The sequence below is a fragment of the Papilio polytes genome, unplaced genomic scaffold (genome assembly GCF_000836215.1).
Source record: "Papilio polytes unplaced genomic scaffold, Ppol_1.0 DF821845.1, whole genome shotgun sequence".
In the NCBI taxonomy this organism is placed as follows: Eukaryota; Metazoa; Arthropoda; class Insecta; order Lepidoptera; family Papilionidae; genus Papilio; species Papilio polytes.
This window is the reverse complement of record NW_013527359.1, coordinates 736,997-753,371: the sequence shown is the minus strand read 5'-3', so window position 1 is coordinate 753,371 and position 16,375 is coordinate 736,997. Positions and strand designations below refer to the sequence as shown.

The following is a 16,375-nucleotide window of genomic DNA, read 5'->3' as shown; positions in this document are numbered from 1 at the left end:
ACAGAGACCGAGACCGCGAGAGGGAGCGAGACCGACGCGACAAGCACCGCGACCGGTCGAGAGAGCGTCACCGCCAGCGCTCCCGCTCCAGAGACCGTCGCTACAGATAGTGCCACGCTAACATCTATTTGATCTACTAAATGTAATTGATAAATAAAATAGCAATAACGTTTTATATTGTGTCATTTCAATGTCCCAGTATTATTATTTTACTAATTTTTGGCAAGAATAAAAGGATTAAGACACATGTGTAAATAAAAAAGAAAAGTGTTTAAATGTATTTTTTAAAATCATGTTTCATAATGCATGTAATTTTTATTGCATAACAAAAGATTGTAGCATAGCATCAAAGTTATTGTTGCACAAGAAATTGTTATGTTAATGTTTGCATTTTATCTTATACTTAACAGAAATAAATTACTCAAGATCTATAACAGCTGGGCAAATAATTCTTTTGTCACAATCTAAGCAGCTGCGCCTTTAGTGTTCTCCTGTTGTTCAAATTTAGGATATTTACCTTCCACATCTGCCCAAGTTATCTTTGCATTTGCTAAATCCCTTACAATATCAGAGACTTCTTCTAGAGGAAGACGCACTTGTCCCATACTATCTCTTTCTCGCAATGTCACTGAATGTGGTTGTTTTGTAGTGTCAAAATCTACTGTAATAGCATATGGGACCCCCAATTCATCAGTCCTGGCGTACCTGCGCCCAATAGAACCAGAAGAATCATCTACTTTGTGGGAAACATCAACCAAAAGTAACTCTTTTGATAATTCTTTTACAAATGGTTGGAATTCTGCATTACCACTCAATGGTAGTACAGCACATTTCATAGGTGCAACTGCTGGTGGAAGTGAGAAGTAAGTTCTTTGTTCATCACCATCCCTCATCTTAAAGTTATGCTCCAATATACTGTACAGGATTCTACCAATGCCAAAAGATGGTTCAATCACACTTGGTATTATTTCTTCGACATGAAGTGTTTTTTCACTTGTTTTGACACTAACAAGATTTGGAGTCAGTTTAAAGGTACCATTTGCAGTTTCAAGATTATAAATGCCTTCAGTTGCTAGCTTATTTTCCAATTCTTCTAATGCAGCAGGTTCTAGAGTAGCTAAAGCATCATTAATGATTTTGGCATCTTTCTTAAATTCCTTCCCAATGGCAGCTTTGTTTGGAACAGCTTCGACTATTTTGACCTGTTTTGGAGCTGGTAATTTCTTCTCTGCAGCAAGTCTTATGCCAGTAGCTTTTGTGTGTTGAGTTAGATCATAAGCTGATCTATCAGCACACCCCACACATTCAACCCAGCCATAACTAGTCAGGCACTCTGCATCCCAACAATCACAAGCATAGTGAGCCATCTCATTGCCCATATGCTGACGGAATCTCAGTTTCTTTGAATCAATACCAACTGCTAGCATGTACATATGAATCCTGGCCATGAAGTAACCCAGAGTTTCATTGTTAACTATCTTTTTACCCACTGCATCTCCAATTGTCATAATTTCTGCAGGTTTCCCTTGTTCCTGGTTGTCGGCAGAATATAGCAGCATTTTTGTATCTTTCACAGATTCAAACTTAGGATGGTCCTTTGAATCACAAAAGTGTTCAATTTCACACATAGTAAACTCTCTAACTCTGAGTAGGCCTGAGCGAGGAGATATCTCATTTCTAAATGAGTTACCAATCTGTGCAGCTGCAAATGGCAGACGTCCTTGATTGAATTCCAACAAGCGTTTGAAATTAACGAATATACCTTGTGCTGTTTCCGGTCTCAAGAATCCTTTCACTAAACCTGAAGGACCAATTTGTGTGTTGAACATCAAATTAAATTCTATGGGTGGAGTAAGATCATTTCCTGTTATGGGGGACTTCATATTGAACCTTTCCATTAGAGCTGACATTTCATCTGCATTCATTCCATCCAGCTTCACCAAGATATCTTCTATTTCAGATTTGAGTTCAGCTTTTGTATTCTTCTCACTTTTTATTTTTTCTAGATGAGCCTTAATAAGATGATCTAAACGGAAGCATTCCCCTGATTTCACATCTTTAGTCATAAGATCAGCAAATCTTTCTACATGACCAGATGCTTTCAATACAGGTTCTGGAGTTAGAATGGAACAGTCAACTTCTAGCATGTTTTCATTAAGGATAAAATACTTTCTCCACAGTTGAATCATGTTACTTTTCAGAGCGCATCCCATTGGGCCGAAGTCAAATTGGCCCGTAATACCACCGTAGATTGCAAAAGACTGGTCATAAAAGAATCTTCTTTTGATAAGATCTTCCATTTTAGATCTGTCAAATACTTCATCGCTAGGGGCAAGGCTCAGCTCCTTGTCTTCTAGTACTTTCTTACGAGCCTTCAGTTCTGCAACAGCCTTTTTGATGTCTAGTTCAGGTGCTTTCTCTTCCTTTAATTTTCTAACAAGATCGCCTTGACTTTTGACATTAGCTCTGAGGGGAGCTAAAATTTCTTCGATTTTTGGATCAGCCATAATTGTTTCTCGTAAAGGATTAGGTATTTTTATTTTTCTATGAAGTTTATTACTGCCCCACTGACTAGACGCAAACTTGCACTGGACTTGAACAGATGGTAACCGCTTACTAAATACACTACATTTATAGACTAATGATATAACGTTTCTCATTTATTACGTGAGAAACGTTGTATTTATTGATCAGTTGATCACATATGGAGTAAAACCGGTGACAAGGCAATCGCGTGTTCGGTGATGAAGTTCCAAGAAAATGGAAATGACAAATGTCACATTGACATATACGTGGCTTATCCTAGAGATGCCATTATACAACAACTTTCGCGATTTAAATAAACTTCAGTTTAAATACATGAGTATGTAGAACATGGTAAGTGTTTTCAGTATTCAAGGTAAATAAAATCTGAGTTTTTGAATAGCCTCATTTTAGCTCAAAAATACACTACTCTGGCAATATAGTCTCATCTATCTCTATCTCTTTCCGACATTAAATCACAGCATGCAATTATCATAAGATAAAGCGTGATGGGGATAGTTTAATTATTTGTTTTCTTTTTCAAATATCTCATTTTTGACAGCACAAAGAAGGCGGCCATTTTATAGCTTCTTGAAGAATAGAAACGGGCTGTAGTTTTCGTATAGCAATAACTTGTTTGTTCTAGTTTTATAAATTATTTTACAAAAGCATTTCTACTTACGTACAAAACTGTATACGTATTTAGTGTAAGTTTAGTTATATTTATGTATTGAGCAAGGAGAGATGGACGACCCAAACAGGATGATGGCGCATAGCGGTGGGCTGATGGGACCTCAGGGTTATGGCCTGGCCGGGGAAGGCGCCCCTACGGCTGGAGATGGCGAGGCTCGCAAACAGGACATTGGAGAAATTCTACAACAGATCATGAATATTACCGACCAGAGTCTTGACGAAGCCCAAGCAAGAAAACACACACTAAATTGTCATAGAATGAAACCTGCCTTGTTTTCTGTGCTATGTGAAATTAAGGAGAAAACGGGTGAGCTTTATTTTACTAATGAATTACCTTTAATAATAATGAATAAACATTTAAGATATTGAGACTTTTTATTAAATATATTTTGTTTATTATATTGAATAACGTACTAACACAATAATTTATTTACACTGTTCATATTAGTGATATTTTTGTGCAGTGCTGTCACTTCGTAATACTCAAGAGGAGGAGCCTCCGGATCCCCAGCTGATGCGACTGGACAATATGCTGATAGCTGAGGGAGTGGCGGGTCCAGAGAAGGGTGGGGGTGCGGGTGCCGCAGCTTCTGCGTCTGCTGCGGCTGGCGAATGGGGTAATACAGTCTGTCTCATCTAGCTCCTAATAGTTGGTGTTGGTTGGGTGCATGCTATTCTGTTTGTCAAAAGATTGAAGATAGTAAATGAGGAATTTCCTGTATATCAATAAAAAAGAAGTTAACTATGTACAGTATCACACAACTATAGTAATGGGTGCAAATTCACTGGACAGGTCGAATGAGCATGGTTAAATAATTGGCATGATTATATATTTAGTAATTATCTTTGGCAAAATATAGTTAATTGACAAATTAATTGTATGTAATATGTATAATTCAAACTGGAATAAACATGGTAGCTTGCAAATGCAAGATGTCTCTTTATATTTAAAAATGTTGCTAAACCACAAATAAAATGTTTAAATATTGTTTTTCTCATCATATGCAATGTAGAAGACTGGTTTCTTATAAGTCCTAATAATATTGCAATAACAATTTATTAAATGTTTGTTTTAAAAACAGACCATTTTAACTTGGTCAGATTTCATTGTTAACAATCTTAAATCAAGTGGTTGATTACTTTTCAATTCATTATTAACTTTGTAATACTTTTAAAAGTGGTATTGTTATATTAAATCTTTACTTTATATTAAATGTATTGCCCTTGCAAGTGGCTAACTAACAGATATTGGGATGGAGGTTGCATGTATCTCTTTCTGTCCCCCCATCTGCTGCAACTTAAGGCACTGTGGCTCAAGCAGATAACGCGATCGAGCACTCGGACTATCGCGCGAAGCTCGCCCAGATCCGCCAGATATACCACCAGGAGCTGGACAAGTATGAGAATGCCTGCAACGAGTTCACCACGCACGTCATGAACCTGCTGCGCGAACAAAGCCGCACCAGACCCATCACACCCAAGGTATGTCATTTTCTAGATATATTTATCTTCATCCAAACTTATTTTAATTAAAACTAGCAATCTTTAGTTTGTATCTTAATATCAATTAGAGAAACAGTTCTAAACTGATTTAATCTCTATTTTATATGTCCCAAATTGTTCACATTACACACACCCACACACACGTAGAGACACACACAAAAATACCCAAACACGTTTAGGATCACATATATAATTACGTACCTAGACTAAGAGAAGGCCCTGCCTCCTGTAATACAGGTCCTCACCTGGCTCAGGAAGCAGAGACCAATGCTTTTGTGAAACTGGTTTGATTAATAAAGTGCTTTTTTTTAAATTGTAATCTGTTTATTTTCTCTCAGGAAATTGAACGAATGGTTCAAATAATTCACAAGAAGTTCAGCTCAATCCAGATGCAGCTAAAGCAGTCTACTTGCGAGGCCGTCATGATACTGCGCTCGCGGTATGTGCCTTAATCCGAAAACAAATTAATATTACATAATATGTGTGACTTAATCCTTAATGTTATATATTTTAGGTTCCTAGACGCCCGTCGCAAGCGACGCAACTTCAGCAAGCAGGCCTCTGAGATCCTCAATGAGTATTTCTACTCGCACCTCTCTAATCCATATCCTAGTGAGGAGGCCAAAGAAGAACTGGCTCGCAAGTGTGGCATCACTGTCTCACAGGTAAATAATCTGCTAATTTTCATGATTTTTTTATTTTTTCAAACTGGCGAAGCGACCCCTGCCCATAGACATCATAATAGCGGATGCGTTGCCTACCGTTAATCGACGGTGGAGGAGACGCATGTAAAGAGGATATTTCCCCTTCCTATGCGTCTCCTGCACCGTCAAATTCTCGTTCCTTTCCTGTCCTCTTCTTATAAGAAAAAAGGTAGGAAGGAAAAGGGACTAAAGTTGGGCCTCCGTTCTAATGTCCTAATTATATGGTCTTGGACTCTGATAATTATTTCGTATGTTAAATCGATTGCATATTTAAAGTTGTATTGTTCCCAGGTGTCCAATTGGTTCGGCAACAAACGCATTCGCTACAAGAAGAACATCGGCAAGGCTCAAGAGGAGGCGAATCTGTATGCCGCTAAGAAAGCAGCGGGTAATTACCGTTTTCATAAATATTTTATACTCGAATAGTTTTCAATGATTTTATCGCGGATATTTAAAATTTATTAAAAATGTATCGAATTTTTCCCCCAAGTAGAAGTTATACTTCGCGTTAAATTTTTGACATTTTATAGTGAATAGCTCTATAGTATAGATAATATATCGGCGCTGTACACTATGGTTTCCGCACACAGACCTGCCTTGGATTGGCGCGTGCAGGCGCGATGCTAGCTCCCCTCCGGCCCGACCCACCTCGTATTACAGTAAACTATTATTATTTACGTCCTTATTGACATCACTCCCTCACATAATCCCTAAAATTAACAAATACACATAAAAAAATCTAATATACTGCAGTTATTGTAACTAATAATGGCGCCCAAGGCAGACCTATCAAAGATATTTTATAGGAGTCCCCGTAATTTCTCAAAGATTAGGTTTAGCCTTTGTAAGAGGCAGCGCTAATTGTAATAAGGTTGATGAGGTTACTGTCTGCAGCAGCGGGTGCGTCGCCGTACTCTATGGGCGCGGCGTCGGGCACGGCCACGCCCATGATGTCGCCGGCGCCCACGCAGGACAGCATGGGCTACTCGCTGCCCGCGCCCGGATACGACGCGCCGCAGCCCGGATACGACGCCGCTATGGGCTACGACCCTATGCATCAGGACCTCTCGCCCTAACTGTACTTAAGGTAACCCTATTTACCTTCACATTTACACTTCTCTTAAAAAAACATAAATTCATACAAGTTCAACTTGTGTTTTACTCAAAGACTTAAGATTATAGTCTGTTTAGGATATTGCAGAAAACTTGTGGGTTATTCAATTGAGGGAAAGAGAAGGATGCATAAGAATAAGAAATGTTGCATGGAAAAAAATCTAATTTTCTAGTTCAGGTCAAAAATGAATAAACCACGTTTTTTTACTATTAGCAAGTAATCAAGGCTTTTTAAATTTGTTTTTTTTTACCTGTTTATCCGCATAGTTAGTATTCTATGTATGTAAGGTTGTGTTTGTTGCAGGGCGCGCGGGTGCGAATATCGTACAGCTTCCACAGAATTGCCATTTACTACATAACTTACTTATCTAGTGAGCCTTAGCGGTTAGGACATTATGTATACTATGAAATTTACGATACATTTTAGCTATAATATTTTTGGACGGAACTTAAATTTGCCCTGTATTATCTATTCGACTGGTGCACAGTATTTTTTTATTTTTATAATGTAATTTTTTTTTTATTATAACCTTAAAGGCTGTTTTAAGATTTAAAGAAGAATAAAATTGATTGTATGGAATCCATCAAATGCTTCAACTTTTGAAGTAATTTTTTTTAATCTAAAAAAATTAGTATTATTGGGTACTTTTCCAGTGTATACGCAGTTTTAAGTATTATTTCTGAACCGATCAGTGATTTCTTGAAATTTATGCTTCGCTGAATGGCAGTATTAGTACGCCAATGGCGAGATCTCTTGTTTCTACGTTCACTAACTTTTACTATACGGTGGAATAAATATACGATAGATTTAAGCATATTGTAGTTGATTATCTATAAGTAAAGTTGTGTCCTGTCTTCGCGTGATTGCAGCTGTTTGATCCTCGAATGCCTTCCGTATGAAGAAATATTGATACCGCTTTATAGATGTTTGGAACAATTTCTTTTGTTTTTGTATGTTTAAATATTCTTGCTTTGAGTCCTACTATTGTACAATCGGGGAATCTGGCGGTAAAACCTTAAGCTGTCACTAACATTTTGTACGCATTAATACGACGCGAAACAAACACCAATGCAGCTTTTAAATGCGTCTGTACGAAAAAGGCGTATTTGTGTTACGAGGCCATTTTTTTTTATTTTCTCGTTGTTTGCGCAACTCACTACTACTAAGGTAGTACGCATCGCAATAAGTTGCATATTTGTAAGAGACGCAGTTTGTTTCGTTGCGAGGAACAAAGGAATTATTCTTGAAAGTGAAACGCCTCGGATTTCCACGATTGTACACCTTAATTAGTATTGGTTTGAGAGTAACATTTTTGTCTTGTGTTTAAATATCATAACTAGTTATTTGTGATTTACGCAAAAATACTAGAAATTGTTTAAAATTACTCTAAAGTGTTGGAACATTGAATTGTAAAGTCTAGTAAGGCTTGCGGCGCTTGGGGAGGGTCGTTTTGTGTGCAATTTAATATTTTATTAGAAACGGTTGTGTTTACGCACACGAAGTATTTTCGTCTTATCATGGAGTCCTATTAACAATAGCTATTTTTTATCAATCTTTTACTAACCACTTATTAGTTGTCAGCGAACGGACTCTCACGTGCGTAGCGCTGTGAGCGTCAGAACAAAATGTTATATTTTTATGAGGTACCTTAGTGCCTCTTCAATATATTATTTTTCATGTATTTAGTAAATAAGTTGATTTTTTTTACAATTGTCATCGTTCATATTGAATATACGAATAATGTAATACGAAATGCAAATGAAATACGAATAACACTTAGTGAATAGTTTGATTACGAGAAAAAAAATATTATTATATTATATAGAATTAAGTTGATGTGTTCTAAAATCAAGATATCTGAAACAGTATACGATGAAATTTGAAAATTTTAAATAATTAAATTTGCTACCGATTACCGAGAGTGCACCGCCGTTATGTCGACAATACGAGCACTTTACTTTAGTGTACTTTTATAACTTAGTTGTGCGGCGAGGCCGCTAGGGGCGGGGTGGAGCTGCGCACGCGGCGGTGTACGCGACATGTATACGACGACTTCATTGTTATTGCGACCATCAGATTGACTTAAATACATTTTTGTGTAGTTAAATATTGTGTTTTATTTTTAAACCTTCATTCATCGCCAATATATGTTTTTCATTTGAATGATCAATAAATTGGCTCATCCAGTCCTCTTCCATAAAAATGTGATTTACTGATTTAAGGAGCGTTCTTCATGTTTTTCTAATTATATTTAAGAGCCAATCGATACTAGTAATTTTGAACGATAAACAGTCCACACAATAAGTGTATTAATTTCCAAAAAGCGTATAGCTTGGAAAAGTAAAATTAATTAAAATTTTAAAGAAATGGTATCGATACTAAAATACTGTATTTAATACAGTGGGATTGATAAAATCTTCGATATCGTTAGTAGGTAGATAGATTTACCACTAGCAGTGCCATATTATTACATTTTTGAGCAACGATACCTGATAAAATAATTCGGAATTCGATTACGTGATATGTTCGTTTGTTATCCATTGATAGCGATTGTGTCTATGATAATACATGCAAAACAAGTCACATCAATAACAATGTTTTATTACCAGAATTCCTTTTATTTCGTGACTTAAAAGCCTTTTTAAAGTGGCTAAAAATTCACAACTATCGAAACTGTAATAGCGACGTGGAGACCCTTGGTTTAGTAAGTTAAAGGCAATTCAACCACACTATAAACAACGATCACTTGTCAGTCTTTGCCTCCTTGTAAAACGTCCGCCCTTGATCCTTAGCCGACGACAAAGAAAACCTAAACCCGAATACGCACTTTGCAAATCCGATAACTTTTATTAATTATGTGTCTAAAGCGTTCGTTTTGGATATAAATGATGACTTATTACAAAATATTTTGTTTGTATATATTTTTATCAATATTCTCTTGACCTTCAACTCTGTGAGTAAGCAACTTCATAGGCGTTCAATGAAAATGACTCTGTTGTCGTGGTCGAGTCAGTTTCGTATAGACATCACACCGAAGCGGTATTATTCTATAAAGTTTATCATTTTTTTATTTTATTTGCTTGTAATGTTAAGATCTATTAGTGCTTTAACCAAAATCGTGCCAAGTACACAAAATTGTAAGTAGACAAATTATTAAATTATGAATTGAAATAACCAATAAAGGAGATGACGAAAGGAATGTGATAAGAGGAAATAAGGAAAATATTTAGAAGTAGCCTTTTAATATTTTTATTATTTCTTCTTGTGGATTATTAACCAAAACAAATGAGTAATTTTTGTGAAATACGAATACAGATTATGTGACATTAGTGTTGTACAATGAAAATAGTTTCTTCCGCTATGGTTCCTGGTTTTTTGGTTTCGCTTCTGCAAAAAAAAAAACCAAAATTATGATTTACATTTGGATGGACACAACTTGGATGCAAAATCTTAAACAATGCCTTGTATTACAGCAGGAAGAATGACAAGCATACACAGTGCCTACATAGAGGAAGTGCACGATGTGCCAATTTCCGTAATCACAAGGCCTTTCATTCCGGAACTAGATGAAAAAAAAGTACAGTCACTTATGGAAACAATACAAGTAAGCATTGAATAAAAGAAAATATATTTATGAGCTTAATATTTTTAATTAAAGTAGAATATACACGCGTATTTTAATAATTTCAGTTGAAATTTGTCCATACTTTAGCTACAACTACACTGTATCTGTTTCTACAATTAGAATTACATTCTTTTTAATGTAATATTTCCAGTAATTTAACTGTATGTGTACGTTTTCCCGATACTGTAAATCCCCTAAAAATGCCTCGAACGCAGAAGATTAATAAAATTACCATAAATAAGTGTTGCATGTTCCAAAAATGATTCTGGTTTTACATTTTTTGCTTGGTACATTCTGATTGTTATATTAGCTTATTATCGCATCAAAACACGTTTGCTAAATACAAAAATCGCTACATAGTATTGTTAGCTTATTAGCATTCAAGTAAAGCGACTTCGGTGCACAGTATTTTTGTGTATTGCGTATGTAAATTGACTTTGTAATAATATTAACTTTAGGCAATGTCAATTGTAGGTCGACTGAGGATTAGAATTTTCGTACACACACTTATTTTGAATTTTAATTTTTTATAGGTTAAAAAGTTTCTCAATATAACTATGGCTTTTAATATAGTGTAATTGACTTCTAGAAAGAAGATTCCGGCAACGTACCACCGATTGACGTACTTTGGATCAAGGGCTCAGAAGGTGGTAACTACTACTACAGTTTCGGCGGCTGCCATCGCTTCGCCGCGTACAAGAGACTCAACCGCCCTACCATACCTGCTAAACTAATCAAATCTACCGTCACTGACCTGCAGACATACCTCGGCAGCAGCACGCCGAATCTTAAGTAAATGTTAAGTTAATGTATATTAAATTAATTTGATTGTTGCATTTTCTAAAACCGTAAAGCAGGTTGTTAATTTGTGCTACATTCACTGATTCAGCGCTTTTAAGCGCATTTGTATGGAGTGTATATCTTTGTTATAATAAACATATTTATTGTAATATACATAAAGTAATTGTTATATACGATTAAAATAGCGTTTGTTCTTAAAGTTACATCAAGACGCATTTATATTTATTGATAATTTTAAACTAAAACAATGGCATAAAAATATCGGAAAAACCTTACTCGTATATTTTACATTAATTAAGGAAGAAAAAGATAAAAAGGCCAGCTACTTAATTCTGCCAATAAGATAATTAGAATTAAAATTGCCATTACCTAAATAACTTTTATTACCAGTTAGAAAATCTGTACTAATATAATAAAGCGTAAACACACACTTCTTTGTGGCGTAAGATGTCAACAATTACAGCATATTTTAGAATAATTCTCTATTTAATAAACAGCCCTACACTTACGTCACGCTTTAGGCTATGTATTTTCACGCTATTAAACTTAGGGGTAAACAAATTGGAAAAAATGCTTCGTGTGGAAAAGGGACTATAAACTGCAAGCTGACAACATTACGGAAGCAAGGTTACTATGGTAACGGTAATTTTGACATTTGCAATGAGAGTTTAACAAATGTAAACAATGAAATAAAATTTTTATAATTCCATGCGGATGAAGCCGCACGGGAATAGCTAGTATTTAATGAAAAATTCATGAGTGGACAAATATGTTTTTGTTTAAAATGTAAGCAAATTAAATATTTTATCGATTTATTTTTTTAATAATATCTACATTTATTGTGTGAGATTTTTTTACGACTGTTAATTGGTTTAAAAAATAAAACAGAGCTACTTTTCTCCAACCGTGTATTTATTTCGGAGTCGTCCTATCTAACTAGAGAACAATGAGATATGCTGTTTTTATCTGTTTCAATATATTTACAAACGCGAACATAAATAATATAAAAATACATTTATACATTTCATCACTTCGACCGGTTCTTCCGCTTACAAAACAAATGAACACATATATCGTACTGAAAATGTTTAAAAATGAAAAATTTATATAAAAAATCACAAAAACATGTGCGTGTTATTGTTTTTAAACTTTAGGCCATACTGTAAAATAAAAATACAGATTGTAAAACATATCAAATATGTTTGACAAATATCCAATAATGTAAAACAGTAGTCTATTAAGAGGCTTTTGTTTTAAAATTATTTTTGTTATAAATTTTCAAAGTTCGTACAGAAAAAACAATATTTATTTAATTTACAATTAAACTACAAAGCTCACATTTACTGTTTTTACAGCAGTCGAGTTTTTATCCCAAAGAACGGTCCTCTTCAAACCTCCTTTCCAACTGAATAGAAAAAATATATATATTTATGACACAACAATCATATGCATTCGTACCTGTACCATTTCTATCCACATAGTAACAACGTCCGGAAACAATGACCTCTAAATTCCACTGGATGGGCTAAGCCTTGGTATTTTGTGCGTATTTGATTTTCGCCATTTTGACGCTGACAGTAGTTGATAACGGTGTTGGATACTCGAATAATTAAGAGAATTATCCGATAGTAATTATTAGAGCGAACGCACACCTTTGACCAAACTATCGCACAACTGTTTAGTTTCACAACGCTTTTTTTTCTATGCGCTACTCGATTTTTTATTGTGCAACTAAATAGTGCGAGACAATCGACAATCGCATAACAGTTGTGCGATAATCTAGTTAAAGGTGCGCTGTCAGTATCAAACAAGTTGTCCATTGGATATCAATAGAGGCCAGTTTCCGGAATCCTAAAACCTCCGGCAACATACTTCTCCATATATTACATGAAATATATTTAAATCGGAAACTCGTCCTCACAACTCGACATAAAGCAGCGTATTAACATTTTGTGTTTATTACATATTTTATAAACATTCACTACGATTTATTTTTAATACATTGAAGCATTTAAATATTTTTCATTTCATAAAATTTTAATTTTTCTATTGTTATATTTATTTACAATTTATTATGTCGTATAAGAAGTGGCTGTAGAAACATTGAAGACTAGACTAGAAGCACTATTGACTCTATGGCAATCATCTTTTTTTTTTTAATTTTCGCAAGTAGATTAATGGGTATACTAGATACAATAATTATTCTTCCAGCCACTTCCCAAATATGTAAAATTCTAAATCTAAAGTTTGACATATATAGAAAATATTCTTTAAATATTTTTATCTATCTGGAAGGATATCTGTCATTGTTTTGTAATTCCCGAATTCAAAATACCCTTTGTCTACTTTCGTTATATCTAAAAACAATACATTATTATATTTGGCACAAACCTTTACTCGTCTGAAATAGCACAAAAAGCGGCGTGTCTCTGTCACGCCTATTGTTTCCTCATATGCTTTCTTCTCGCTCACTCCAAAGAAGCAAAGATTTGTAGCAAATACTAAAATTCTATATATTCTATTATTTTTTTTGGAGAGGAAATCTTTATTGTACATTTAAAGCATCCTTAACAAGTGACACATATGAAAATATTCGCTATTACAACTAGCAAAGATTCGATAAATTTGCAACAAAGAGCAATTATCTAAGAGGGGGCTATATAATACTCGTTGGAATGCATCGATTCTGGTGTAAACAGAAGTATCAAATATTTGGAAAATCAATAAATCGCTTAAGTACCTTTGGATTCTAATTTTTTTTTGTCAAATCATATATGGTAAAAACACAAACTCATTTTCAAGATTGTCTATGGTTAAATTTTTTGCCACATATAATCTTTTTCAATTAAAGTTAGGACACTCCATTGCCATTCCTTACAAACTCTTTGAGAATAAAAAAGACAACTATGTAAATAACACAACTGCTGCGGCAGTGCAATTTTATGGTTATTTTTTTTTCAAAATCTAGAGCTTTACAAGAACTGTAAACAATCGAAAAGCGAGGAACATTAATTAATTTTATTGCACGTCTTATTGGAACTTTAGTTTGATGTAATCAATTCAACGAAATAGTTTTTTTTATAGTATAAGGTGACAAACGAGCATATCGCCATCGAAATTAGTGAAATAGTGAAGCGACCGCTACCTTTAATCAATAGAGAACGGGACGCACAGAAAGACGAAATTTCCCTTACACATGAGTCCCAGCCTTCGCTAAAAGTACAAAAGGGTAGAAGGTGAGCGGAAAGTGGAAGACAACTAAAATTAGGCCTTCACAACATTGAGTTTGGCACTTAATTCTCACTATAGTTGCAAATTAAAAATGATTAGGCGTAATACAGCTTTTTATAACAAAGATTTTTTTTAAATACATTTGATTGTAGTCGTCAGTTATTTAGCTACCAAACAAATAAATACATCAGAATTTTGAACTTTAACTATAGTTTAAATTATCAACAGTGTTGCCAACAATAAATCTGAAATTCTAAACAACATTTTCCATGTAAAGTTAATCTGTTCTCATTAAATGAGAAATATTTTGATCTGACAACACTGAATCAACAATGTATGGGTAAAAATGGAATATTTTATATAATTTTAAATATCTTTTATATGTTGACTTAAATTACACGGTGGTATTTCAATTATTTACAATATTTTTCTTCATATTTCATTTGCTAATAGGTACCTTAATTTAATTAAAAATGTCATATTTGTCATTTAATTAAAATAGAACTGCACTTCGAAAATATACTACTCTATACTAAATTTAAAGCATTTTACGCACCATCGAAAATGTCTGTAGTGCAAGTTTTTTTTTTTTGAAGTGAAGAGAGCAAAAATTTTTAAAACATACAGCCAATTGCATTTTAGTACACGACATGAAACATTTAACGCTTTATATTTTCGATCGGTTCTTCTGTTAGTCCGTGTTCTATATATACAACGAAAGCGATTATTTTGTTTTTTATTTTTTTTTACAAAAATCATTTTTTGATTTTTTAATATCTGTGTTTATGATGCATTTATATTTTACAATTATCATTTTATACGTTAAAATAAAAACATTTCTTATACACTAATAAATAAATTGAGATTTAACTTCATTTAACTGCATCATTTTAACTACAGGTTTTTTTACATATACTTAAAATTCACAATAGTGAACATACGCAAATATATCTATGCATTAAAATAGCAGACTATTAAGTCGATATAATAAAAATAACTTACTATATCTACTCCGTTTCTAAAATATCAACATTCATATACTCTTGTATGACTAAGTTCGCTTGTCAATTTGCGAATTCATCTTAAAATATTATTTCGAAACAGATATGAGTTTTACGTAGTGAGAGCAAATTTTTGTCATAGATTAAATATATTCTAGAAGTCATTGACAAATATTTGTCTCTGGTTTTTACTTAATCTTTGTTATTAAAATGTCCAATTCCGTCGATAATATCTCTATCAAGTTAAAGAGTTTTTATATTGGGGTAACATCGAATAACACTTACTTTTATACATTCAATACTAACTAAGCGTATGACTTTACTTAGCCAATACCATAGTCTTTTTCACTGTTACACAGAATATACAACTGCTATTTAAAGTGTCTTCTGATAGCTGAACTAACCGTCACAAAAACAAACCTTTAGATATGGTTTTAGCGCAATTCTAACCTCGATTGCAGCCCAAGACTAGTGTGTCGCTAGTTGGGCGTTGTCTTGTGTGCGGTGGGCGGCGCTCAGACGACGTGGGCGTGACCTTGTGTGCTGTAGGCAACGTTCACACGATGTGGGCGTAGTCTTGTATGCTGTAGGCATCGTCCCCACGATCTGAGCGTGGTCTTGTATGCTGTAGGCAACGTCCACACGATATGAGCGTGGTCTTGTATGCTGTAGACAAGGCTCAGGCGATGTGGGCGTGGTCTTGTGCATAGTGGGAGTCGTTTAGACGAGATGGGCGTGGTCTTGTATGCTCAGACGAGGTCGCCGTCCCCGGGGGGCGGGGCGAAGTGCAGCTCGCGCTCGGCGAGGCAAAGCTGGCATCAGTCTAGCGCGCCGATACACTCCGGCTCCTCCCGCACGCACTCCTTCGGGAAGAACCCCGATCGGTTATCATCCTGCGGACATGGCACATTGTTTATGAATGTTTAAAGACACACCTAGTCACGCTTAATAAACATATGACTTAATCCGTTTAATCTTTTACAAAAGCGTACCTACTTTACATATCAAATTACATATATGTCGCAGGAAGTTATAAATTGACTGTTGCTTTATGTGTAACAACGTGTATTATCTTAAACATTATTAAACGTCTTACGTTTTAATATTGTTTAAGATAATATTATTAATTTAATTCCTTTTTCTCGAAAGTAGAAACTCGATGTCATTTGTATTTAGTTCT

General features: G+C 34.7%; 4 protein-coding genes across 6 annotated transcripts in view; 2 read left to right on the top strand and 2 right to left on the bottom strand.

The window, feature by feature from the left end:
• Positions 1-278: 278 nt before the first annotated feature.
• Positions 279-2,776, bottom strand: LOC106107992 (glycine--tRNA ligase). Its single transcript, XM_013289045.1, has one exon. It carries the CDS (start codon positions 2,658-2,660, stop codon positions 465-467), a length of 2,196 nt encoding a protein of 731 aa, XP_013144499.1. The 5' UTR covers positions 2,661-2,776; the 3' UTR covers positions 279-464.
• A 298-nt stretch (positions 2,777-3,074) lies between these two features.
• Positions 3,075-8,644, top strand: LOC106107993 (homeobox protein extradenticle). 3 transcript variants are annotated; one of them, XM_013289047.1, is made up of 9 exons: positions 3,075-3,523; positions 3,681-3,833; positions 4,538-4,698; positions 5,058-5,158; positions 5,234-5,384; positions 5,715-5,811; positions 6,014-6,082; positions 6,321-6,510; positions 6,841-8,644. In XM_013289047.1, exons 1-8 carry the CDS (start codon positions 3,268-3,270, stop codon positions 6,497-6,499), a joined length of 1,167 nt encoding a protein of 388 aa, XP_013144501.1. In that variant the 5' UTR covers positions 3,075-3,267; the 3' UTR covers positions 6,500-6,510; positions 6,841-8,644. The 3 variants fall into 3 exon arrangements, with proteins under 3 accessions (XP_013144501.1, XP_013144500.1, XP_013144502.1); XM_013289046.1 differs by having other exon boundaries at positions 6,318-6,510; XM_013289048.1 differs by lacking the exon at positions 6,014-6,082 and having other exon boundaries at positions 3,076-3,523.
• Positions 8,645-9,364: 720 nt separating this feature from the next.
• LOC106108060 (sulfiredoxin-1) lies at positions 9,365-11,385 on the top strand. Its single transcript, XM_013289137.1, has 3 exons — positions 9,365-9,674; positions 10,011-10,141; positions 10,752-11,385. Exons 1-3 carry the CDS (start codon positions 9,518-9,520, stop codon positions 10,956-10,958), a joined length of 495 nt encoding a protein of 164 aa, XP_013144591.1. The 5' UTR covers positions 9,365-9,517; the 3' UTR covers positions 10,959-11,385.
• Positions 11,386-16,013: 4,628 nt separating this feature from the next.
• LOC106107764 (protein vav-like) overlaps positions 16,014-16,375 on the bottom strand; it is a 14,235-nt gene continuing 13,873 nt past the window's right edge. Inside the window, exon 5 of the mRNA XM_013288765.1 lies at positions 16,014-16,088. Within this exon, the coding sequence (XP_013144219.1) occupies positions 16,014-16,088 (75 nt within the window). The remainder of the gene's footprint in view (positions 16,089-16,375) is intronic.